The sequence below is a fragment of the Microcaecilia unicolor genome, chromosome 2 (assembly GCF_901765095.1).
Source record: "Microcaecilia unicolor chromosome 2, aMicUni1.1, whole genome shotgun sequence".
Lineage (NCBI taxonomy): Eukaryota > Metazoa > Chordata > Amphibia > Gymnophiona > Siphonopidae > Microcaecilia > Microcaecilia unicolor.
In genome coordinates this window covers 516176822-516203657 of record NC_044032.1, presented here as the reverse complement: position 1 = coordinate 516203657, position 26836 = coordinate 516176822, and the positions used below count along the sequence as shown (strand labels likewise).

Below are 26836 nucleotides of genomic sequence, written 5' to 3'. Positions count from 1 at the left end.
AGCAAAACTTGTGAACAAAAGTATGAAAAAAACTGTGTTTAACAGAAGTTGTCATACAACATGAAGTAAAAATAAAAGAAAAAGGCCACCTTCCTCAGAGGGAAGAAAATATCGCTTTTTTTTTTTGCACAGCATTCAAAGAGTTACAAATCAATTTGCCCAAATCAACAGCATGACATATAACTTTGATTATAAAACCACAAATCAATGGTTCTTCAAAGCATGTCGCGTATTTACACCACTGACTGCAAGACCAGGATTATAGCAGCTTGCTCTCACAACATGTCAAAAAGCATCAGTTATGAAGTCAACACCGGGAGAACTATAGGAAAGCAAAGGCTAGTTTTGTAATCTCTGGACTGTCTAAAGCAGTAGTTAGGCATGCAAACAGAAGGATTCACAAGATACAATCCAGCTTGAAGAAGCAGCAAATACGGAATCACTTACAGTCTGTATAGCTTCGGGTTCCCCAAAAACAGCAGCTCCGGGAATATTTGAAGGCTATTTCGGTTCAGACGTCTGCAGAGAGATAGTAATAACTGGTCAGTTGTTGAGGCACAATAGTAAGGAACAGCAGCAAGAAATGGACGGCAGGTCTGTGATACTTGTACAGCATGAAACCAAACATGATGTTGTCATGCCTAAATGCCTTGATCCCACTGGAGGATGATTTAGCTATACCCAGGAAGTCCCACTACTCAGAGTGTGAGCCATTTGAGGACATAACTTACCAATGAAAAGGCATGAGTTAAATATAAAATCTTCAAAGGACTTTCCTGCTCTTTCTACCTTCTTAGGCCCTTTCTCATTAGTGTGCTGCTTCCTGTCACTCTCTCCCCTAATGAGCTGTATAATTAATGTCTGGGTTTTGTTACTCTCAAGTGAAAGGGAGGCTAATGTTATTATCTTTGTATTACCAAGAGCAATGTTGCTCAACTGTAACAGATGTTTTCTATAGACAACAAGACTGATAAGGCACACAAGTGGGTGACATCATCCAGCAGCAACCAGGACAAACTGCTCTCCCAGATCTCAGAACAAAAAGTGAAATTCTGTAAACTGGATGCTAACATTTACACACCCATTGCTTATTTATTTTATTTAATACCATTTCATATCCTCTCTTCCTGGACCAAAATGGTTCAATCAAGATGGAGTACATACTGTATACAAAACAAAGTATTAAAAGGATCCAGCAAGCCTTAGAAACAGCATCATTCAGTCTGTAGGAAAAAAAATTTCAAACCCTTTCGAAACTGATATAAGGTTTCTGCTCTTCTAAGGTCTACTGGGAACTAATTCCAAAATTCAGCTGCAGCCACCTTGAATACCCTTCTCTGCCACTTCATTAATCAGATTTCTTTAATAATGGGGAGTACATGTAGGTTTAGACACAGAGGGCCATATTATATAACTACGTGCATAAATTTCAGAACTCCCCTTTCCCCACCCATGACCATGCCCCTTTTTGTCTGCACACATTAGAAGCTAGGCGCAGTGCATTACAGAATACGCTTAACGAGTTATGTGCGTAAATTCTAATTATTACCAAATAGTGCTCATTATTGCTTGTTAAGTGCTGTTATGAATGCTAATTAGCTTGTTAAGTCAATCAAGTTATGCGTGTTGTTAAAGAACCCACCTGGATTTTGGTGCAGATCTCTAGGCACGCTATATAGAATCCAGGGGATAGTGTGTATTTGCAAGGAAGGCCATATACAGGGGCACGGCATGGGCAGTACAAAGGTGGAGCTCCCACTTATGCATGCAACTTACAGAATACTGTGGGTTACACACATCTCTGCTGCATTTAGGCCTCCACCCTTACACCTGTTCTAGGGCTAGTGTAACTGCGGGCATATAAATGTTAGGCACTCTGATACTGGGTCCTGCTAGTATTCTGTAACAGAACCAAGGTACCAGAGTTCCATTATAGAATGTGCTCCAACCAAACAGTCTTGGGGCACCTAAATGGAGTAGGCCTTTTATAGAATTGCCTCTTTAGTGTAAAGTTCTAAGTAAGAATGGCCCTTCCAAAATGCAGTGGTCTTCTCTCCTCCTTAATTAGTTATAAAACTCACAACTTCCAGGCAACTCGTAGGGAGGTGGAAGGGACTGAACATCTTATTAATCTTGCTGTCTATGGAATACATATGTTACAGGTGAGCAACATTGTTTTTCCCATCGACAAGGACATGACTTAGGCACTCAAATGGGTGACTCCAAAGTTTAGAGCTACTGAGTCTTAGATCAGCTTAGCCTTTTGAGCAGCCTGCATAGACGATTTCAAGAGTTGTTCGGTCATAAGAGCAGACTGGCCTGCACCACTTGACCAAAGGCACTGTCCCATGCTCAACCTTAGTCCAAAATATAACATGAACCAAAAGTACGAAGAGAGGACTAGATAGCTGCTTTGACAGACTTCAGCAGACCGCTGTTGCTGCAGTATCCCTCATCTGATAAGACGACCTTGGAGCTGAGAGCAACTGCCTATTGCTCACAGCAAAACTGTATACAAGAAGCCATCCAGTCTGTTAGTCTTTTTTGCAACTGGCATACCAATTGTAGATGAAATGTTGAGTTGATTTTCTAAAGGAGTCAGCTGTTAAGTAGCAGGTGTGAGCAGGTTTATAGTCTAGAGTATGTGGGGCTTTCTCATGAGTGTCTAAATGCAGCTTTGGACAGAAGGTAGGGAGCACTATTTCTTCAGTCAGGTGAAAAGGTGTGACATCTTTAGACAAGAATTTTGGATATGTCCGAAGGACAAATCTGTGATGATGGAGTTGGATATATGGTTCATATGTTACTAATGTCTGGAGTTCATTTGTTCTCCTAGCTAATGTGGTTGCTACTAGGAAGATTACTTCCCAAGTTAGGAACTCCGACCGATATTCAGTGCTATTTAACTGGCCAGGAACAGCTCCTGGTCGGTGAAATAGCACTTAACCGGCTAAGTGCTAACATTCAGCATGAGATAGCTGGTTATCTTCACTGAACATTAGTGCTTAGTGCATAGCAGCTAACTGGGTATATCGCACAATATAAGCAGCTAGCCGTGAATAGTCAGCACTTCACCAGCTAAATTTAGTGACCAAAATGGACTACCTAAATAGCAGTTCTATCTTTGGTCAATATAAACTTAACCGGCCAGCGCTGAATATTAACTTGGGCAGTTAAGTTTAAACCGGCCAAAAAAAATGATATTCAATGCCAGTCACCGTAAACGTCCCAGGATTGAATATCCAGACTCAGCGCCAATTGTAGGACTTAGCCAGCCTGCCTCCCGTGGGCTGAATATCAGCTGGACTATGTCTAGAGGTTCAAATGGAGATTTCATGACTGAAGTGAGGACTAAATTTAGGTACCACAGAACTGGGGGTTCTGTCCTAGAGACTTTACATGAAGCAGCCCTTTCATGACATAAGCCACCATATTCAATCATGATGCTAGAAAGTTCTCCACTGGAAAGTGGTAAGCAGACATCACATTGAGGTGTACCCAAATAGGTCTAAAGGCCAAGATGATACAAGTGGTATAGGTACTGTAGTATTTTTGTAGGAGGACACATAATATGTAAAGCACCATATTGAGAATCTCTTTCACTTGAAAGCATAGTTCATGTACTGGAAGTTTTTCGACAGTCTCCAACAATAAGCCAAATTAATGTACAGTAATAACCCAACACAGGCCGTGTTTCAGCAGCCAGCCTTCTTCAGGGTCTGTCAGCAACGCATAAAGAGGACATATATTATAGGAGAACAAGTGCATGAACATCAATAGTGTGAATCTTGCATTTCTTCCTGCTGCAATGTGCAGACCCCTGAAGAAGGCTGGCTGCCGAAACATGACCCGTGTTGGGTCATTATTGCACACGAATTTGGCTTACTGTTGGAGAATAAAGAGTTTTTAGAAGCATTGAACTTCTGGATGTTCTTTCGTTTGTCATCCAGGAACACCGCTGGTTGGATCTTCCACCCTGTTTTTCACTTTCTCTTGACTACTATGGAAATACTGTGTTCCTCCTGTTTGTTGCTGAATGGAATGCAGAACATTGAAAGCAGAGACTAAAGACTGCTCAGTTTCCAGACTATGAAGACTACAGACTTCAGGTCTGGACAAAGAAGATTGTTTGGCTGATGAGTCACCAATGCTGGGAATTGGAGGAGCTTGCAAGTAGGTAGAACTGCTAGTCTTTGGAGAAAAGGGAACCAGTTATGTCAAGACCAATAACAAACTACAAGGATCATTGTTTTGGCTTTATTGAAACTTGTACAGAACAAAGGAACTGGAGGATAAGCACAAAGAAACAATCAAGTGCATGAAATTGCTAGGGTATTTAGAATTAGACCCATATGAAAGGAAGAATGAAACAATGAAGAAAGCTTTGAATTCTCTTAACTGGTAAAAAGGTTGACAAGAGGCATTCCCTACTCCTGAAAGAAGGAACTCATGAGAGCCCCATCAATTGATCATTCATGAGGATGAAGCACTCTGCTACATTTGACAGCTAAATGAGTCTATGGTCCCAATACATCAATGGCCTGTATGTGGATGCAGTTTGGTACAACAAAGTCTCATATTCTGGCTGTTTCTGTCAGGATGAACCCCCACCCTCAGTTTGAGACATCCATAGCCAGGAGTAACTGATGCTTACACAGTGCAAAAGGAACACCCACCACTATAAGATGAGATGGATCTGAGAAGGTGAGTACAGAATGGCAGAGAGATGGGGAGAGTTGATCCCAATGGAACTTGAGATCTCACTGAGGATGTTGAATTTATAGATGAGCAAAGATGAGTTGAACAACTGCAGTCATTTCTCCAAGCATTTGTAAATATGTTCTGGTTGTGACTTTGGGTGCTGACTGTATAGTATGAACAAGATCCATTGAAGTACAAAGTGATGAATGTGGGAAAGAAGAACCCAAACTATAACTACATGATGCAAGATTCTACATTAGGAGTCACCACCCAGGAAAAAGATCTAGGTGTCATCACTGATGATACACTGAAACCCTCTGCTCATTGTAAAGTGGTAGCTATGAAAGCAAATATAATGATAGGAATTAGGAAAGGAATGGAAAATAAAAATGAGAATGTTATAATGCCTTTGTATCACTTCATGATGTGAGCACACCTCAAATACTGTATGCAATTCTGGTCACTGCATCTCAAAAAAAGACATAGCAGAATTGGAAAGGTACAGAGAAGGGCATCGAAAATGACAAAGGGCATGAGATGACTTCTCTATGACGAAAGGCTAAAGTGACTAGGGCTCTTCAGCTTGGAAACGAGGGCTGAGGGGAGATATGATAGAGATCTATAAAACATTGAGTGGAGTGGAACAGGTAGATGAGAATCAATTATTTACTCTTTCCAAAAATACTAGGACTAGGGGGCACACAATGAAGCTACTAAGTAGAAAATTTAAAACAAACTGGGAATATATTTATTCACTCAATGTGTAATTAAACTCTGCAATTCACTGTCAGAAAAAGTGGTACTCGTCAGAAAATGTGGTAAAATCAATTAGCTTATCAGGGTTTTAAAAAGGTTTGGATAACTTCCTAAAACAAAAATCTATAAGTCATTATTAAGATGAACTTGGGAACATCCACTACTTATTTCAAGGATAAGCAGCATAAAATCTGTTTTACTATTTTGAGATCTTGCCAAGTACTTATGACCTGGATTGACCACTGTTGGAAACAGGATACTGGGCTTGATAGATCTTCAGTCTGTCCCAGTATGACACCTCTTATGTTATGAGCATTTTAATTCTGTGTTCTGGAGGAAATGCTCTGGATTGACAGTGTACGAGACTACTGTTACAAACAAAATATGTAGACTTCTGAAAGTTGATAAGAAATACTAGAGACTGAAGAAGGGTGATTGTTCTCTCAAGAAGACATAAGGTCAGTGACTCTGACCAAGCCACTAGAAGTAATTCATCTAGGTATGGAATACCAAGTGGCCTTACTTGTGAAGCTGTGTTACTACTACCATGAGGCACTTCAAGAACACCATGGGGCTGAAGAAAGGATGACATGAAGGACTTTGTACTGGAAACAATTGGATTGAAGATTAAACTTAAAGTACTTTTTCTAATAAAGGTGGATTGAATTTATTGATTGACTGTATATCAAGAAATGAATAAACTTGGAAACTTGGAATACTACTACTACTTAACATTTCTAGAGCACTACTAGGGTTACGCAGCGCTGTACAAATCAACAAAGAAGGACGGTCCCTGCTCAGAGGAGCTTACAATCTAAAGGACGAAATATCAAGTTGATGCAGTCTAGATTTCTTGAGTAGAGGTGTGGTGGTTAGGTGCTGAAGGCGACATTGAAGAGGTGGGCTTTGAGCAATGATTTGAAGATGGGCAGGGAGGGGGCCTGGCGTATGGACTCAGGGAGTTTGTTCCACGCATGAGGTGAGGCAGAAAGGGCGGAGCCTGGAGTTGGCGGTGGTGGAGAAGGGTACTGAAAGGAGGGATTTGTCTTGAGAGCAAAGACAAATCCTTTGTATGTATCCTTGAGATCCAATCACCTTTCTGGGGCAGAAGGAGAATAGAAGCAATAGTGATCATTCTGAACGTTTCCTTGAGAATGAAACAGTTGAGGTCTCTGAGATCTATATAGCTCTTGAGCCTCCTTTTTGGATGAGAAAGTATCTTGAGAAGAAATCCAGATTTCTTTCCTGTGGTGAAACAAGTTCTATGGCTTTGGCTTGGAGAAGAAGGTGAACTTCTTCCTGCAACAAACACAGATGGATGGAAGGAGGTTTGGTCCACGGTAGAGAACAATCTGGGGACAACTTGTGAATCTGAGGCAATATCCCTTATGAATTACAGAGAAGACTTGTATCCACTGTAATTTTCTGCCAAGCCACTGGTAGGGCAGGATAAATGATTTGTGGAGACAGGAGGTCTAGAGCACAGTCCAAAGAAAGTCTGCTGCTTAAATTGTGCAGGAGTGAATCACTTAGGCTGAGCTCGCTTTCTTTCCCTTGATTAAAATAAATCAATTTCCCAAGAATTATATAAAAATTATAAAGTGAATGTGCTCAGAAAACCCATGTGACTAGTAAGTGAATAAATTCACATATCAAGGTCACCGTTATCTATCACTGCACTTCGTCATTATTTAATAGCAGTATATGTGTCCACAGTTCACAGTTCCTCTAATTCAGTTCAAATAATCATATTTCAAAGCTCTTCTGCCAAAAAATCCCCCCCCCCCAAAAGGAACACTTATCTAAAGCATTGAGGAGTCAGTATGCATTGATTTCTTCTTTTATTGCGATCAGATAGACACAGTGCCTTTATTTCTTCAAGAAACCCCAACTTAGATCTAGGTTTCACTATGAAAGTAGAGGAGCAGGAACTAGCCTGCTTCAAAATGGCGCCATCCCTTGACTCAGGGACAACAGAATGTTGAGCCTGCTAAGATTGTTTCTGGTAATAAAATATTTTGTGGCAATAATAGACATGCCAGTACTGACAACGTAGTGTGTTTAGCAGGGGAGATTGATTAGAGAACTGAAATGCTGAGATGCTGAAAAGCAGGACAAATCTCCCGATATTCAAAACCATTTAACTGGCCAGAAATGGCACTTGATCAGTTTAATGGTACTTAGCTGACTACCCAGCAATATTCAGCAGCTGATAGCCAGCTGTCTCCCGCTGAATATCACCAGTTAGTGGCTAGTGAACAGCCGGTTATATTGCCCAATATAACCGACTATCTGCCAATTTTCAGTGTGAGTTTGGAGGCCATATCTGGCCACATAAACGGGTGGAATATCTTTGGCTGACTTGAACTTAATTGGCCAGCACTGAATATCAACTTGACCGGTTAAGTTCAAAATGGCCAAAAATAAATCAAATATTCAATGCCAGTCCCAGAAATGGCCCAGCACTGAATATCCGGGCTCAGCACTAAACACAGGAATTCGCCGTGCTAACTCTTGTGGTCTGAATATTGGGCCCAAAGATCTTTAGCCATGACAACAAAGTTCAGAAACAACTTTTGAAGAAAAGAGTCAATGGTCTGGAAGCTGGAAAGATGTCAAAGAGGAAGACTCATTCACTACCTGTACTCAACATCTATGTAAAAGGAATAGGACTTTGAGGAAAGAATTGCGCAGAAGTAGGTTGGTCTACACTAAACACGTCTTTTGCTTTGTTGGTAAGGTCAACAGAAGAGGTACTAGCACTGTGCTATTGCTGTTGCACAGCACGTATAAGCACCTCCTCTTAGTATTATGCTTTGTCAGCACTTTCACTAGAGTTGACGCAAAGAGCATTTGCTCAGGCTTTTGCAGATACTCTAGAAGTGACTGCACTTTGAGCCCAGGTACCTAAAGAGGATCTCCCTTTTGGATATCTGGAATCTTGAGATCACTGTGCCTAGAGGTTGATGGCTTCTTGACTGGTCCTTACAGGAGAAGATGCCTTCTGCACAGATAGGTTCTTTTTGTCTGATTTTACTAGGAGGAGCTTCTCAACTTCAAAAGGTTGACACAGACAATTAAGATGATACCTTCCTGCTTGTGTCAACATTTGAGTACAATGGTTACAGTCCTGACCGTGGTCAGGATTCGGACAAAAGAGGCATTCAGTGTGTACTGAAATTCTTGACACACTTCAGACATGGAGGACATGAAAGACACAGTGAAAGGCAAACTGAAAAGAACAGCATCAAAAATAAACAAGAATATTGGGTTTTTACAGGGGAGCTTTGTTTCGTGTCCACTTGGCTGCTGAGTGGAAAAAACAAAACTAAGGAGCTGAGGAAACCACTGCATACGAGAAGAATCGCACATGCTTAAACTGGTCGATATTCAAAATGATTTATAACCAGCCAGAAATAGTTGCTGACCAGTTAAACTGCTTGTTCAGGGCTATCCACTAATTTTCAGTGGCACTTAACTGGTTATTGCTGCTGAAAATGAGCAGTTAGCGCCTAAGTGATAACGGACTATATCGGGGTGGGGGGGTATTCCGGGGGCAAAATCAGCACTTGGCTGGTTATGTGCCCATGGTTGTTTAAGTTCTGAATATTGACAGCCAGCGTCACATAAACTGGATATTCAATGTCAAAGCCTGGACATTGCCTATCACTGAATATCCAGGAATAACACCGGCAGCAGCCAACAAAACGCTCACCAGCACCACTGAATATTTACCCCAACATTTTACTGAGTTCTGGGAAAGCAGTTCTTCCCCCTGCTGTTGCATGATTTCACCCACTTTTGCACCTGATTCAATCCTACTTGTTGACAAAAATGTCTCTCTTCAGTTGGAAGTAAAGCAATCCAAATACAACTACATACTCCCACAGAATCTCTGCATACTTGTGAATGATGGCTCACAGCAGCAAATGGCTGCCCTGCTTCCAAATGAGCAGCAGAAAACTGCCAGGTCAAAAAACCATGACAAACGGACTCAAATGCATTAAATATAGGATAACAGCTGGAATGCCCAGCTCAGCCCTGGATAAGAAACATCAGCAGCACAAGGCTAGTATGAACATGCAGGAAAACACTGAGTTCAAGGACAGGCCACTACATCTTCTCAAAAACCAAATTTACCAAAACATACTGACTGTAGTCACCACATTGCTGTCATCAGGTCACTTAAAACTGTTTAGTCAGGAAGTTCTGCTCTGTGAAAAAATAAACTTCTCTGGTATATTGAATATCTATTGTCAGGACTGCATCGAATGTAAAGCCTACCTCCTACATCTCTATTCATGCCTGATCAGTGCCCTTCTTGCACACAGGAAAAATAGTCAACACCAGTTCCCCGGGCTGCTGCTGAAGAGCAGGAAGGAAAGATAAGAAAGAAGTACTGAAGAAGTTTGGAAAGATTTTTAACCCACCTTTGCAAGGGATGTCAAGGATAGTGTACAGCATTATTAGAATTCATAAGAACAGCCATACTGGGTCAGACTAATGGTCCATCCAGCCCTCTATCCTGTTTCCAACAGTGGCCAATTCAGGTCACAAGTATCTGGCAGAAACCCAATTAGTACCAACATTCCATGATAGCAATCCTGCAAAGTGAATTGTCCAAGGAGTGTCACTGGAGGTAGGAGTGTAAGGAATGGGGGGGGGAGGGGCAACAGAAGAAAATATGAAGTCTCCTTAGTTAGCAGCCCATTGTTCTAACCATTAGGAAGGATACTGCTCTTCCAACTCTCTAAGGTTTCAATTATCAAGTAAACAGAAACGTCTAGAATGCATAGAGTGGGGATGTGTTCTGTTGTGCCAAAAAGCAATACATTAGTGGCAAAGCATGCCCCCTAGCATCACGGCCTTATTCTTTTAACCACTCAAAATGAAGTTCTTCCTAAGGAGGTGAGATTTCGAAGGATAGTTACTAGTGGGGTCCTTAACCCAGGGAAACAGGTTTACCACAAAATGCGTTAAAGCATTTTGCAGTAATTTGCCTGTCGGCGAGCAGTAATCACACACTATTTTTTAGGTCATTGATTTCAGGGGGGAGGGGGGTGGAAGAATTATCCAGCTACTGCATTCACATTAGTGTACTAACTGGATAACAAATAATGCAGGAGTGCTCAGTGCCTCCTAAATGGAAAAATGAGTGCGGGACCTGAAAATAAAATGGAAAAAAGTCCTATTTTTGTACCACATTAAAAATGGGCTTAGTATGTGGGCTTATCAGTTTTTCTTTTATCCCCCCCACCCCTCAAATCACTCCCAGCCCTATCCCATCCCTTCCTTTAATCTCAATCCACTATTACTATACATGTGGAGGGGTATTTTCGATATGACATCTAAACACATTTTCAAACCAGAAAAACATCAATTTTTTTTCTTTCAAAAATGGTCTTTTGTGCTCAGTGCATTTTTCTTTTCCAACCACCATTTTTGGAACAAAAAAAAAACCCATCCAAGGCAAAAACGCATCAATACAGAGAATTGGGACGTATTGGGGAGGGGGGGGGGGGGGAGGTCAGCATTCTTAGTAGACCGGCTACACAGATATACCAGCACAGCAGTGGGGCACCCTAGGGGATGCTGCAGTGGACTTCACATAGTAGACATAGTAGATGATGGCAGCAAAAGACCTGCACGGTCCATCCAGTCTGCCCAACAAGACAACTCATGTGTGCTACTTTTTGTGTATACCCTACTTTGATTTGTACCTATGCTCTTCAGGGCACAGACCGTATAAGTCTGCCCAGCACTATCCCCGCCTCCCAACCACCAGCCCCGCCTCCCAACCACCAGCTCTGGCACAGACCGTATAAGTCTGCCCAGCACTATCCCCGCCTCCCACCACCGGCTCTGGCACAGACCGTATAAGTCTGCCCAGCACTATCCCGTCTCCCACCACCGGCTCTGGCACAGACCGTATAAGTCTGCCCAGCACTATCCCCGCCTCCCACCACCGGCTCTGGCACAGACCGTATAAGTCTGCCCAGCACTATCCCTGCCTCCCAACCTCCAGTCCCGCCTCCCACCACTGGCTCTGGCACAGACCGTAGAAGTCTGCCCCGCACTATCCTCGCCTCCCAACCTCCAGCCCCGCCTCCCACTACCGGCACTGCTATCCAATCTCGGTTAAGCTCCTGAGGATCCATTCCTTCTGAACAGGATTCCTTTATGTTTATCCCACGCATGTTTGAATTCCGTTACCGTTTTCATCTCCACCATCTCCCGCGGAAGGGCATTCCAAGCATCCACCACTCTCTCCGTGAAGAAATACTTCCTGACATTTTTCTTGAGTCTGCCCCCCTTCAATCTCATTTCATAAAAGGTCCCAAGTACACATCTCACCATTACCCCCTTATATTGTATGAGAAGCCCTCCAAAACCCACCACAAACCTACTTTACCTTATATGTTGGTACAGTAGGTTTTTGGTGGATTTTGGAGGGCTCACACTTTCCACCACAAGTGTAACGGTTAGAGTGAGATATGGGCCTGGGTCCCTTTCTCTACAGTGCACTGCACCAACCAGTAGGCTACTCCAGGGACCTGCTTGCTGCTCTAATAAGACTGGCCATAACATCTGAATCTCATAGATGCTGGTATGTACTGTTTCTTTCACATCATTGGGGGGGTGGGAGGGGGTCAATGACCACTGGTGGAGTAAAAGTCATGCCTTAATCTCTCCAGTGGTCATCTGGTCATTTAGGGTACCTTTTTGTGACTTAGTTGTGACTGAACCAGGTCTAGACCAAAATGTCTAACTTTTAGCCGTGGATGTTTTTGGTTTGTTCCATTGTGGCAGAAAAATGTTCAATTTCTGGGAACACCCAAATCCTGCCCCTGACACACCCCCTTGTGATTTGGACACACTGCAGATGAACTCAGATGAATTGCATAGAAAAATATCTTTAAAATGGCTGTCGAAAATAGTGATTTGGACGTTTTGGACAAAAAAAAAAGTAAATCTGCCGCTTTGTGCCACTTTTTGGATGTTTTTGTGTTTCAAAACTGAGCTCCGATATCTCTTACCCCCTACCTCCCCTCTCTGTTTCATAGAATACAAACCCCATTTTATAACTCCAAATTAATAAGGCTGAACAAATTTGCATGTTAGAGTTCCCAGATAGGGGTTCCAAATCTTAATAAAATGTTTTAGACATTAATCTAGCTGTTTCTACAGACATTCCTGGGGGTATTCTTGAGAGCAGTAGGGTTGCACAGAACAACCCCCAGTCACTGTGGCCCCCTTGGTAGCTGGCATCAAAACAGTGCCAAGTCTACAACTAGCTGCATTCTCACAGTGCGCTAGGAGTTGGCCAGCAACCTTTTTTTTTTTTTTTAATAATTTTATTTATAAGTTTACAGAAAGATACAAAAGTAATATATATGTTTACAAGAAGTGAACAAGCACCACACAGTACAACCAATAAATTGCCATACACATTTAAAAACTAAAATAAAAACAATAAACCAAAAATAATAAAGCAAACCTAACATATCAGTAGGTTAACAAAAATAAAATAAAACAGTATGTGTGCATATTTTTAAAAGGATGAATTGACCATATAAAATTATATAGAAGTATCAATTAACAAAGTTGTCTAACAATGACCATGTTTTACGAAAGGACAAACTATGACCTGACTTTATGGCAGCTATTTTCTCATAGCGCTTATATGAACACAGTAAATTCCACCATTCATGAAAGAAAACAAGCAGGTTATTTTTCCAATGCAAAACAATTAAATGAAGACCAGCAACCCTTTTAATGCCTGCAGCCTAGGGGCAAGAGAAACTGGGGACTGTTCCCGTGCACCCCTCCCCCCCCCAACAGACATGAACGTTATTTTACGCCTCAACTATGTGGCAATGAAAATATTATTCCCATTCCCCTTTCTTATAGATTCACATGCAAAGTTCCAGCAGCAGTATTCACACAGAGGTAGGTGCTGGCAGTTCTAAACTGGCATGATTATACAGAGTGCCACTGCAGAGATACAGGGCTGCCACAAGGGTGCTACAAAAATGAATGTCTCTCTCATTTATGTCTCATGAATGGAACAGTGCATAATGAGAAGCATATCCGAGTACTCTTCTTGGTGCATTCTCTTGCTGTTCTAATGTCCCCTCAGCATCCAGAATATTGCTTTTCCACTAGCTCTTTGTCTTGGCTATTCATTTTACTGTTACAGTATTCTGCCAAAATTAACTATGCTAAACATAAATTATCACATTTAAAAAATGCAGAAAAAAAAATACTGAAAGCAGCAGTGATAGGGAGTCTACTGGTGACTATAGTTTGGCACTGCATAGTTCAGTTTACTTAGAAATTTTCTAAGTGAATTTTGTAGAATGACCGATCCACACAAAATTATTATCTACAGGAAAATCCTTAACTAACATTAAAGCTAAACACAAACACAAAAATCTGAGAATTCAAAAATGAGCTCTATTTTTTTTTTTTTTTGTCAGGCCAAGACAGAATGTTCCATAAGAGGGGCAAAGCCAAAGCAAGCAGTCACTTAGCTGAAAGGAACAGGACACCGACCAGCAAACACTGCCACAAAGGATGAGCACAAAACAGATGTGGGAAAAATAAACAGCCTTCCGGGCTTTGGAATTTGTCAAAAGGTCTGCAAAGAGCAAACAGGCCTTCTCACCACAATTTAACTTGGAGAGCCATAAAAATAAATAAATAAAAGGACTGGTGAGAAGCCGGCCTGCTGCCTGAATAAAACATGCAACTAAGAGTTACACTGGGCCTTGGCATGGGCAGCCTGAGATTCAAAAAACTGTACATTTCAGACCTCTCCATCACAAAGCTTTTAATTCCTGCAACTGTAAAAACCAGTAGTAAGCCAGGAGATTAAACTGTAACTACTGATTACCCCCTTTTTAAGAGGCGCTAGCAGCAAATTGGTGGATTTTTTTATTTAAAATTTCCCATGTTGCAAAGTAAAGTGCTAATCACTTATATACACTGATGAACTTCAAATGGAGTTCTAGCTTTTTAAAAATGTTCCATCTCGTATTTTAACTGTGGTGGTCAGTGACTAAGCAAAACGCTAGCCGCTAAAGTTAAAAAGGAACTAGAAATTCAGCACCGAGACCTGGATACTGGCTAGCATTGAGCATCCAGTTTCAGCACCAACCTGCAAGTATTTGGCTAGTGGTATTCAGATCACTCAGGGCCAGATGCACTAAACTTAATGAACAATTAACGAGCAAGTAGTAAACCCTGGCATGCACTAAAGGCCATTTTCCGATCTCGGTAGCAGCTAACAAAAACGGAATGCAGATGATCCAAAGGCTATTGCAAGGCTATTATAATGAGATGACTACGGTTTTCCGATCCCCTTACCGTGAAAAAACCTAACGTGAGGTCTGCACCTCTCGTTAGGCTGGGGCTGCTGTGAACGGACCCATGGAGACCAGTGGGAAAGCGCCTAACACTCATGTAAAAAAAAAAAAAAAAGAACAAGCTGCATGTCCCAAGTGCTCGTCAGGGATGTCCTTCTAAAGAGACGAGGGCGGGCCAGGGAGGAAAGGAGGTAAGTCCAAAGGGAAGCGATCAGCTGTTGCTTGCTGCAGCTCCTTCACACGGAGGTGTGAGGCGCTGTGAGGGCCCGGCCCGGTGGCAGATGGAGGGGGGCGGGGGGAGGGGGAGCGGCAGCGGCGACGACCTCAGGGGGGCGGCAGGGGCGGGGCTGCAGGAAGCTGTCATTTCAATGCAGGGGGGAGCGGCGACGACCTCGGGAGGGGGGGCGAAAGACGTCCATAAAGGACGTCCATAGGCACAGCTCATCTTTTTTATATATATAGTGAAGGACGTCCATAGAAGACGTCCATAGGCACAGCTCGTCTTTTTTTACATATAGTGAAGGACGTCCATAAAGGATGTCCTTGGCATGTGCAGAGCAGCCAGCATAACGTTTGGCTGCTCTGCACATGCTTGACCGGCCGACTGCCCAACTGTTCAACGATGGAATAGAGAATGCAAGTGAGCTACAATGAGCAGCTCATTTGCATTCCTATTCCTTGATGCAGGCCCGTTCCTTACTGATTCGCTAAGGGAATCAGTAAGGGAAGGGCTTTAACAATGTTTTAGTGCATCTTGGCCTCAGTGGATAGAGTTAGCACAGATTTTGCTGTTCCAATTATCTGGTTAGTTATCCAGTTAGCAGTCTGAATATGGCTGCTAACCAGATAACCTTAAGTTCTTCCCAAGCTCTGCCCACAACCGGCCTGGCACTATCCTGATACTGTTAAGAACATAAGAACATAAAAATAGTCATACTGGGTCAGACCAATGGTCCATCTAGCCCAGTAGCCTGTTTCTATCAGTGGCCAATCCAGGTCACAAGTACCTGGAGTAACCCAAATAGTAGCAACATTCCATGCTACCAATCCCAGGGCAAGCAGTGGCTTCCCCATGTCTGTCTCAAGAGCAGACTATGGACTTTTCCTCCAGGAACGTGTCCAAACCTTTTTTAAACCCAGATATCAATGCGGGCTACTGTTAAGTCAGGTTAATTTACGTCTCATTGCACAAAATAGGACCCTATGCTAAAACAACCTGACTTAAATTGTAACCCAAGTTGATAACTTCCCTCTCAGTGCCACTGAATATCCCTTTCACTGGCACTTATTTATTTATTTTAAAATATTTATAATACACATATCTAAAAATCTATGCAGCTTGCAATAAAACATACATAATTAAAAACAAAACAGACAAATACAAAAAACCCCATTGAGGATCATATATTTACATAAAAAAGAAAAAATCAGCTTCTCATTCCAAAAGCTCTTTTATTCAGGCAAAAGCATGTTGAAACAAATAAGTCTTCAGTTTCTCTCAGAATAACATAAGCTCACTCAGGGGCCCCTTTTACCAAGTTGCGGCAAAAGGGGGCCTGCGCTGGCATCGGTGTGTGTCTTTGATGCGCACCGAGGCCCCTTTTTACCATAGTGGGTAAAAGGTAGATCTTTCTTTTTTTGAGAAAATGGCCATGCGGCAAGTGAAGCACTTGCCTCGTGGCCAATTCAGAGGGGAGGGGAGCCCTTACCGTCACCCATTTCAGGGGGGAGCACTTACCACTAAGGGCTCCTGCACTAACCCAGCAGTAACTAGGCATCGCATGGCACTGCCCGATTACCACTGGGTACACAAACTACCGCCAGGCTGCTGTGGTAGCCTGGCAGTACTTCCTTTTTAGCGAGTGGTAAGCCTGCGTTAGGCTTACCACCGCTTTGTAAATGGGGCCCTCAATCTACATATTTCACATGGTAACTCACTCAATAAAGCTAGACCTGTTATAAAAAAAACACACAATCCCGTATTTTCATCAAGCTCACTGTTTTCAAGGAGGATACTTGTAACCATCTCTGACCCTCAGATTGAATCCTAGAAGGCTGATAAAGCATCAATAGATCTGACAAACATCTTGGTGCCTCATGATGTAAAACCTTAAACATCATCACTAGTAATTTAAATGTCACTCTCCATGAAACAGGAAGCAAAATGAAGTGAAATCAAAACAGGGGTAATATGATCACATGATGGGCCTCAGTAATAACCCTTGCAGCAACATTTTGTACCATCTGTAATGCTCCGATGATGGCAAGCTGGCATTCCCAGATAAATAACATTACAGATGTCCAAATAAGAAACCACCAGGGCCTGAACTACCATCCAAAAGTTATCTTCATTCAAGAAAGTCTTCAAGTTATGTATAATCTGCAACTTATAAAAACTTCACTGAACCATTTGTTTCAGTTGAGGGTGCAATTTATTTATTTAGATTTTTGCTCACACCTTTTTCAGTAGTAGCTCAAGGTGAGTTACATTTAAGTACTCTGGATATTTCTCTGTCCCAGGAGGGCTCACAATCTAAGTTTGTACCTGAGGCAATGGAAGGTTAAGTGACTTGCCCAAGATCACAAGGAGCAGCAATGGAATTTGAACTAGCCACCTCTCTATTGCAAGACCAGTGCTCTAACCACTAGGCCACTCCTCTCTCTCTGTCATTGTCAACTGAGAATTAACTACAATCCCCAAATTCTGCAGATCAGATCCAAACTGTAAAATGTCATCTCCCAGCATAAAACTTCCCCAAAAAGCTAGATCCAATGTTAGGGCCTGTTTTACAAAGCCACGCTAGCAATTCCTGTGTGGCAAAGGAGAGGAAGCTCACAGGAATTAAATGGGCTTCCTCTCATTTGCTGTGCAGGAATCACTAGCGCAGCTTTGTAAAAGAAGCCCTTGGTGACAAAAGCATCAGCTCAGTTTTCCTCACATTCAAACTTAACCTATGCACTGACATCCAAGCCTGTACCTGTACCGTTATATCCAATAGCTGCGGCAGCATCTCCTCTATGGTACTAGAAACTGGGACCAAAAACTGTGTACTGTCGACATACAACCAATATACAATATTCAATTAACAGCTAAATGCCTATGAAAATCTATTATTTTTCCCCCCTCCTAAATCCCACTGGTTTCTGCAATACTCCCCTCCTACGATGGAAAGCCCAGGTGGTACAAGAGGCCTTCCTCCAAGATACACAACTCAATGCAACTTACTGTCAATAGTGACAGGTATTTTGCTTCTCTTCCCTGGGCCCAAGCCTACAAACTCCATGGTGAGCCTGGACCCAACTGACAGGAGGTTCTCCACTGTGAGCCTCAAGTTGCAGACACAAAAATTACAGACACAGAATTATGGGCCAAACCACAGGTGCCCTGTACAAAAGACTACTATTTGGGTTTCTGCCAGGAACTTGTGAACTGGATTGAACACTGTTGAAAGCCAAATCGGCCCTACCACTGGGGTAGCGCAGGAGCCCAGCAGTAGTTTCAAAGTTGGTGTGTGCAGTTTCCCGCAGTAGAAAATAACTTTCTATTTTCTACCGCGGGGAGTGTTCCCAGTGGTAATCAGTGGTGTGGCCACATTACCACATGCTACCTGATTACCGTGGGGTTAGCATGTGAACCCTTACCATCATGTAAATAGGAGGTGGTAAAGGCTCACACGATAAATGGCCAGATGCTAATACTGGACTTAGCACCTGGCCATTATTGCCAAAAATAAAAATTTGGCTTTTTTGGCAGATGTATTAGGAGATGCCCTAAGAACACAGGAAAATCACCTGCTAAAAATGGCACAGGTCACTTTTTAGTGTGCCTTTGTAAAAGGGTCCCTAAATCGCCAGACAACAAAGATAGAAAAAAATCATTTTAATTTTAAATTTAGGGTGAAATAATGTGTAAGCGATATCTGTTCATGTTAAAGTTGATAAACAAAACTGAAACAAAACAAAAAATAAATAAAAATAAATAAAGCGATACCAGGCCAAAACCTAAATTCCTTAGGTAAGTAAACTATCATGACCTGAGGAAGGAGGTTTTGGCCTCTGAAAGCTAATCAAAAAATGTATTAAAGTAGTCCAGGTATAATCTTGGGCCCTGCTCACTATGCCACTCTGTAAGTATGCAAACATTTTAGCGTGCACTAATGCTAGAGACACCCATAGGAATATAATGGGTGTCTCTATCATTAGCGCACGCTAATTTTTAGTATACACCAAAACGTTAGCATGCCCACAGCGTGGCTTAGTAAACAGGGCCTCAAATTTTTAATTTAGTGAGTAGAATGCATATGTTTTTTAATTTACATCTGCTATCTTTATTGTATGCTTTTAAATTTACATCTGCTATCTTTATGTTTTGTACAGTACAGAAGGAAATGCATCACTGTTTCTAGTTCTCCATGTTACAATGTATGCAGAGTCCAGCTTCTTGGGGTTTCAGTTTAATTTTTGTGTACATATTTCTATTTTGTTTGAAGATATTTATCCCATACTTGGTGAGGTTCTATTTGTGTTCTGCGTTTGTGAAAAAGGCCAGTAATTCTAATAGCATTGAATGTCTGTGTAGAATCGGTCTGTACTAATCCAGTGTGTTTATTAGGTATATTAATCTTCTTCTGTTCACCGATACGTTTACAGCCATTACCTTCTCTTAGGTAGGCCCTTGTTGTGTGGTATGGTAGATTTGCTTTATTGGTCCTATATGACTTCAGTTTTGTATTACTTCACATTATGCCTAATACTAGATTTTGGATTTGAATTTAGCTCCTATCATTCTCAATTGTAGTTCAGTGTAGATCACTGTTCCCACGGCCAACAGGAAGATGCTGGACTTGGAAGCTAGGGCTTACTGGGAGCCAAGTACCTCCATATATATCCAGAATGCTGCAAATATTGTTTTGTTTAATATGTTGTATTAATTTGGTGCATTACTTTGTTTTGTTTTTTGGGTTTTTTTTTTTTTTGGGGGGGGGGGGAGTACACATAACTCCCTGTTCAATGTGTATAATACCATCAGTAACAAAGTTACTAGGTGGAGAGAGGGGTAGTTCTGTTCAAAAATACCCCCACTGTCCCTCTACTGCTGACACAGGGCTGAGTGTATCGCACCCCAAGGATTTTAACTCGGACCACCACACCCCATATCACCATATCCTAGTCCCACCCCTGCCACGCCCTACTTTAGCCTCCCCAAACATCTGGGTCACCAACCACCTATGAGCCATGGGACCAGTTATACTGTTAACCTACCTTCCAAAGGAAACAAGGCTTTTGAGATCAGGTATGTGTGTGTATATATATGTATTATGCAACCCATATATAAATTGGATTTGATAGAGGGTAGTTTCAGAGGCATAGCTGGAGGTGGGGGGTGCAAGGGGAACAGTCGCTGCCCCAAATGGATCTTGAATAAAATGGTGCCTATGTGGATTGAACATTCAGCATTACACTAGCGCCTATTTTACAAAAGGTCTGCTCCCCCGATGACAAAACCTAGCTACACTTCTGGGTAGTTTGTGTGTTAGTGAAGCTGGCACTTTGATCTGAGTGATTTTCCTGTCAGCTCTCGATGTCATGTTTGTGAGACATAGCAGGCCGTCATTACATGTATCGATTTGTCTTCTGCATGGCAACTAGGGCTGTGGAGGGAAATATCAGTGCTGGGTGTTTCCTTGGCTCACAGTGAGGGAGATGTGTGGTGAGCAGATAACAGAGGTGTGAAAATTTTTGAGGTAGTTGTGGGAGGCTGTCAAAGAGGACAGAGCTTAGTGATGAGGGAAAGGAGTGAAACAATTGAGAGCTAGAGGAATCCACTGAGAATTTTGCAGTGGTTCCTGAGGGAAAGAGAAGATAATCCACCCTGTAATAACCTTTCTCCTTGGGTGGAGGCACCAAGGTGTCAGATTTATCTACAGTAAATATATATAAAGAGGAAGGGAAGACAGAGCTAGCCCAGGGCTATCTGTCCCTGAGCCTCCCCCCCCCCCCCCCCCCAATCCCGGGAACACTCAGGAGGGAGTGTTACATATATTGTATGTATGTCCATCCATCCATCCCGCTTATTTTGTTTGCTGTCCCACTGATACCAAGTTTATGGGACCACAGATACATGACACATGCATCACAGAAAATAGACTTGTTTAGTTCTGGGAGAAACATTTCCTGTTTTTATTTATTACCTTTTTAAAGACACCTGTATATGATGAAATACTCCATGAGGGTATGCAGCACCAGAATATAGCATTTTCCAATTAATAAGGAAGAAATAAGCCCTAAAAATGAAAGCTATTTTCTCTATGATTAAGGCCTTTGTGCAAAACAACCTTCCCCCCGCCCCCCCACCCCGCCGGTCTCCTCCCAAAACATGTCCTAAGCCCCTGAAGAGTCACTGGCAGTTGTGTATTTCTGCACCTGCTCCATGAAAGACTTGGCAGTTGGCTGTGGAGCGGTCAGAGTTACAGCACCTGGAAGTAATCCCCTAATCACAGAGGTCTTCGGTCTGACAAATTACTGAGGCGTATAGGTTTTTTCCCTTTTGCTCCAAAGGGAAAGAAAAAGATGTTTGGGCCTGCTCAGGAGATCATAGTATTGATTTACTCAAGCACAGGTTTTCTGTCCATCTTGATTTTACTGAGCTGTGATCAAGCTATTTAAAAATATATTTTCCCTGTTTTTTATACTGTGTTCTCCTTTAAATACACACATACACGAAGCACCCTTGAATCAAACCAGTTCAAAATCACAACAGAGCACTCATCTGGTAAACATTTCATCCAGTGGCATAGCTAGACAGCCAATTTTGGGTGGGCCTGAGACCAAAGTGGGTGGGCACAAAATTCTCTGCCTCGCTCTATCTCCACCTCAAAATATAAACACTTTAGCTAATGAGGATTCCCAAGCTCTGTTAGCTCAAGACTTCCTCTGAAGTTGGCCAGAACTCCGTTTTACCAAGCTTGGCACGAGCGAACGATGCTGGCACCCCATGCATGCTTACTTGTCAGTGGCTCAAGGATGCTGCAGAGCTTGGTAGAAGGAAGTTCTGGCTGCCTTTGGAGGAGGTCCTCAGCTGGGGATGCTTGGGGATCCCCACCAACTATATAGCAAGGGTCAGGGCCAGTGTTAGGCATGCTCTGGCCCAGGTCAGAAAATAAAGGAGGGCACCCTGTCCGATCCCCTCTCCTCCCTGCCTCCCCTCCGACTTTCCCACCTGCCATTACTATAACACCGACAGACCCCCATCAAATACAGAACAAGAGATCACAAGTTAGAAATAAAATATTTACACAAAAATTAAATTGAGAACACCAGGAAGTTAAACTTAGCATGGACTACAACACTGGAGAAATAAAAACAGAAATGCATTTCCTTTTCTACTGAACACATTTGCTATGCACATTTCCCAAAGCTAACATATTCAATTTAAAACATTCAAAATAAAATGCTTTTTTTCTACCTTTGTTGTCTGGACGTTTTATTTTTCTATTATGTTGGTTCCAATTTCCTGTCTGTCGTCTACTAACTCTCCTTCAAGCGGCTGCTGTCCATTTGTCTTTTCTCTTCTCTGCTGTCTATTCCTTCACTACACCTGACATTTTGATCATTCCTTTTTCGCTCTTTCCTCTTTTTTTACTTTTCCATTCAATACCATCCTACTCTTTGTAGTATCAGAGAAGTTCATAATATAAAATCAAATAAAGAGCACACCAACAGAAGAGAAAACGCAGAAATAAAGGAGATGAGGGAAGAGACAAATACAATGAAAATTAGAAGAAAGGAAAAGATAGGAAAGATAAGGTGAAATCAGAGAACAGATCCATATTCACTGATTGAATACATCACACCTCCTGCCTCTCACAAAACAACCCTGTCAAAAGCTTGACAGAGGTAGTAAGCTTTTAAATCTACAGAATTTAACATAAAACTCCTCCTGAAGGAGATACAAGAGAACTGCATTCCAGAGGGAAGGAAACAAAAAATAGAAGGTCAACCACCAACATACTCAAGGCAAATGTTAATAGGTGAAGGAATAACAAGCAGATTTGCATGCTGGGAACGAAGAGATCTGGTGGGTTTATAAGGAATAAGTATATTAAACAGGTAATCAGGCATGACTGAGGATTTGAAATGTTTTTCTACAGTTAATCGGTAGCCAGTGCTTCTGAGAAGTGGTATGACATGGTCATATTTACTTGCCTGACAGGTTGCTGATGTTAGTGATGCAGGCCAGAAGATTGGTGGGACATGGCAACGGAACAAGGTAAGCAGCCAGGGCCCTGCTGCGGACTTGGGACTGAACTGGCCTAGAAAACACGTCAGGGGTCTCACTATACACTCCTTCAGACATGTAATCCTTGTTATCGGGTTAGATCACAACTTGAGCTTTCTCGGCTTACTGTCGATTTAAGATATTTTTTTTTAAACACAGAAAAAAAAAATCACCTAATGTAGAAATTGTGTCCTTTGTAAACAAATTGTCATACAGAATAAGTTGATATTTCAGGTACCTGAAGACTTCAATATAAGGGTGGCAAAGTTTGATAGAAATGTTACTGGCTTCCGTTTTATTTAGATTCTCTTTTTTCTATGTTCTGTTGCAATAGTGAACACTTACAAGTTGTTACATAATCTATACTTTCTTAGGCATGGGGAAAAAAAACAACTTTTGTCAGTGCCGTGGTGAAGTGATCTGGTGTGTGATCTGTAGTGGTGGTTAGCTGTAAAAGGCTGCACAGAACAAGGCCATCTGGCACACTCACTTTATTGCAGATCTTTATATCACCTGCATAGCCAGTGTTACCATATAAGAAGCACAGGCTGGGAGGTGATGAATCGCCTGTGGCAGCAGGAATATGCATTCATTCAATTTGTTAGTGAGCCTTAAAAATTTTGAGTTTGCTAAATCAATTTAATGCATGTTCACCTAAGTGTTAACATGAATTACTAGTGCCCGTTAAAAAAAAACGTTTAACAAGCATTACAAAATTTTTATTAAAACAAATGTGTGAAACAACCCCCCCCTACAAAAAAAAAGAATCAATCAGGAAAAAAAGCCCAATCAAACCAAAAATTTTGCTAATTGTGCACATCCTTGTGAGGCATTTAGAACTTGATTCTATAAATGGTGATTGAAAAATTGGCGCTGAAAAAACTTCCACCTAAGCGTATCCTATAAATCACGCCTAGATTTAGGCAGTTTATAGAATATGCCTAGTGGGTTTATAGAATATGCCTTGCAGGCATTCCTGCGCCTCACTCTAGGCACGTCAATTTACGCCAAATAAAACTTGGTGTAAATACTGGCACCTAAGTTAGGCGAAGAGCAGGTGTATTCTATAACACTGCACATAAATTTTCAGAATGCCCCCCCATCTGCCCATTCCACACCCATGGCCATGCCCCCTTTTTGGCACACACCACTTTACAGAATATGCATAGCAAGCTGTGCTTGTAAATTGTAATTAACGCCAACTAGTGTCAATAATTGCTTGTTAAGTGGCAATTACCGGCAATGATTGGCTTGTTACGCAATTACATTGCGCGAGCCTCTAAGCACAGAACGTGTCAGCACACAGGGCTCTGGCTGTGCTGTTCTTCCTCCTGCCAAATCAGGAGACCTGAAGAAGAAGCAGGGTCCAAAGCAGGGTTGGTGAGTGTACCAGCTTTCATCCTACCTGCTTCTTCTAATGCCGCAGTTCAGGGTGTGCTTTGTTTAAAGTGCAACATCAGAACCAGAAGTCAGCTGCTAGCAGGATGGAGACTTTCTATGATGAGAAGAACTGGCTGGGGAAGGGTTTTTGAGAAACAGGACTGGAGAACAAGTAGAGTGATCAGGGAAGAGGGGAAGGGAAAGTACACCCCAAAGAGCACCCGGTTTGGCAGGTTGAATTTCTTCAGGAAAAAAAAAAGTGTGTGGGAGGGGAGGGGGAGGGATATTGGAGGATTGTCAGCCACAGTAGTCTTGGGTTTCGGCAGCAGCTTTGTCCTCCTCTGCAAAATTCCTCTCTGAAGCAAGAACACACCCTGTGGTAGCGAAGGACCCTGAACCACAACTTGAAAATATTTCCTGGAGTTCTGCTCTGGAAAGCTCCAGTTTAGGAAGGAGGCAACAGTCTTGCTTTTTTTTTAGTGAATTCAACAGGGAAATCAGGAGAACAACTCACTGCATGCCACAGGATAACACAGGGACCTAATCAGCCTGTCCTCAGAATCAGGAGCCAGTTGACAACCCTTTAGGGGAGGTGGTGAATACATGATAGTGGAGATACAGCAGGAGTTGGGGGTGGATACCTTCAGGAAGCGGATTAGACAGATTAGATGAGCCACGGCCTATGAGGCAATGAGAGGACATGAAAATACTGGAGCCCAGGAATGGTGTGAACCAAGGAGGTTTTACGAAATGATGTCAAAAAGTCTCCCCCCTGCAGTCACCATAATGTGTGACCCCAAACTTTCACAGTTGCTATTAAAAACAATAGCAAACTTGTGAGGTTTATGACAGACTATGTGTGTGGGTTTTTTTTATTTGACAGCTTTTTTATTTATTTGAAAGCTTCCCATATGTAACCCAAGGTTTGTTTTACCTCTGAGGGGGTCCCAGGGTGTGAGCTGCGGTCCCGCTGCGAGCGGCAGACTCATTGTTGTACCTGCAGGAGGCTCAATTTTTAGGGGCAGCCTTAAGAAAGGCCCCAACTCTGCCTAAGCCTCGGGGCCAAGTTGCCAAGTTGTGGGGGGCTCCCAAGGCTCCAAAAACAAGTCTGTCACTCTGAAGTGCCCGAACCTGCAATGGGAGCGCGGCTCACCCCCCAGAACACACCTCCACTTCCAGCTGGCTTCAGCCTACACAATGGGCCAGATAGGCTCAAGCCAGTCTCCTGTCATAAATCCTCCTTGGTGTGAAATGAAGGATCAGGTAATTGTGTTTATGTTTGACATGGAATGCCAGGGAGGCTCACTTAACTCTTAAATGCAAAAAGATTTTTTTTCCTAATCTGGGAACCTTATAAACAGTTTCTTACTCTGAAAGTTTCTTACTCTGGCGAACGCCTTTACGGTACTATGTATGCCACATTGAACCTGCAAATAGGTGGGAAAATGTGGGATACATATGTAACAAATAAATAAATAAAAGTGAAAAATGTAATTCTGAATAAGATGCAGTAGTAATTTAGTACTGAAATTTTAGACATCTTATACCATATTGTCACATACAGTGGGGGAAATAAGTATTTGATCCCTTGCTGATTTTGTAAGTTTGCCCACTGACAAAGACATGAGCAGCCCATAATTGAAGGGTAGGTTATTGGTAACAGTGAGAGATAGCACATCACAAATTAAATCCGGAAAATCACATTGTGGAAAGTATATGAATTTATTTGCATTCTGCAGAGGGAAATAAGTATTTAATCCCTCTGGCAAACAAGACCTAATACTTGGTGGCAAAACCCTTGTTGGCAAGCACAGCGGTCAGACGTCTTCTGTAGTTGATGATGAGGTTTGCACACATGTCAGGAGGAATTTTGGTCCACTCCTCTTTGCAGATCATCTCTAAATCATTAAGAGTTCTGGGCTGTCGCTTGGCAACTCGCAGCTTCAGCTCCCTCCATAAGTTTTCAATGGGATTAAGGTCTGGTGACTGGCTAGGCCACTCCATGACCCTAATGTGCTTCTTCCTGAGCCACTCCTTTGTTGCCTTGGCTGTATGTTTTGGGTCATTGTCGTGCTGGAAGACCCAGCCACGACCCATTTTTAAGGCCCTGGCGGAGGGAAGGAGGTTGTCACTCAGAATTGTACGGTACATGGCCCCATCCATTCTCCCATTGATGCGGTGAAGTAGTCCTGTGCCCTTAGCAGAGAAACACCCCCAAAACATAACATTTCCACCTCCATGCTTGACAGTGGGGACGGTGTTCTTTGGGTCATAGGCAGCATTTCTCTTCCTCCAAACACGGCGAGTTGAGTTCATGCCAAAGAGCTCAATTTTTGTCTCATCTGACCACAGC

The 26836-nt window shown here is 42.4% G+C and overlaps 1 protein-coding gene and 1 long non-coding RNA gene across 2 annotated transcripts in view; one reads left to right on the top strand and one right to left on the bottom strand.

Moving 5' to 3' along the window:
- SLIT2 (slit guidance ligand 2) overlaps positions 1-26836 on the bottom strand; it is an 809356-nt gene that overhangs the window by 728894 nt on the left and 53626 nt on the right. The window contains exon 4 of the mRNA XM_030191232.1: positions 448-519. Within this exon, the coding sequence (XP_030047092.1) occupies positions 448-519 (72 nt within the window). The remainder of the gene's footprint in view (positions 1-447; positions 520-26836) is intronic.
- The window catches only part of LOC115461434, a 51953-nt gene continuing 48137 nt past the window's right edge, over positions 23021-26836 (top strand). The window contains exon 1 of the long non-coding RNA XR_003940712.1: positions 23021-23094. This is a non-coding gene — a long non-coding RNA (uncharacterized LOC115461434). The remainder of the gene's footprint in view (positions 23095-26836) is intronic.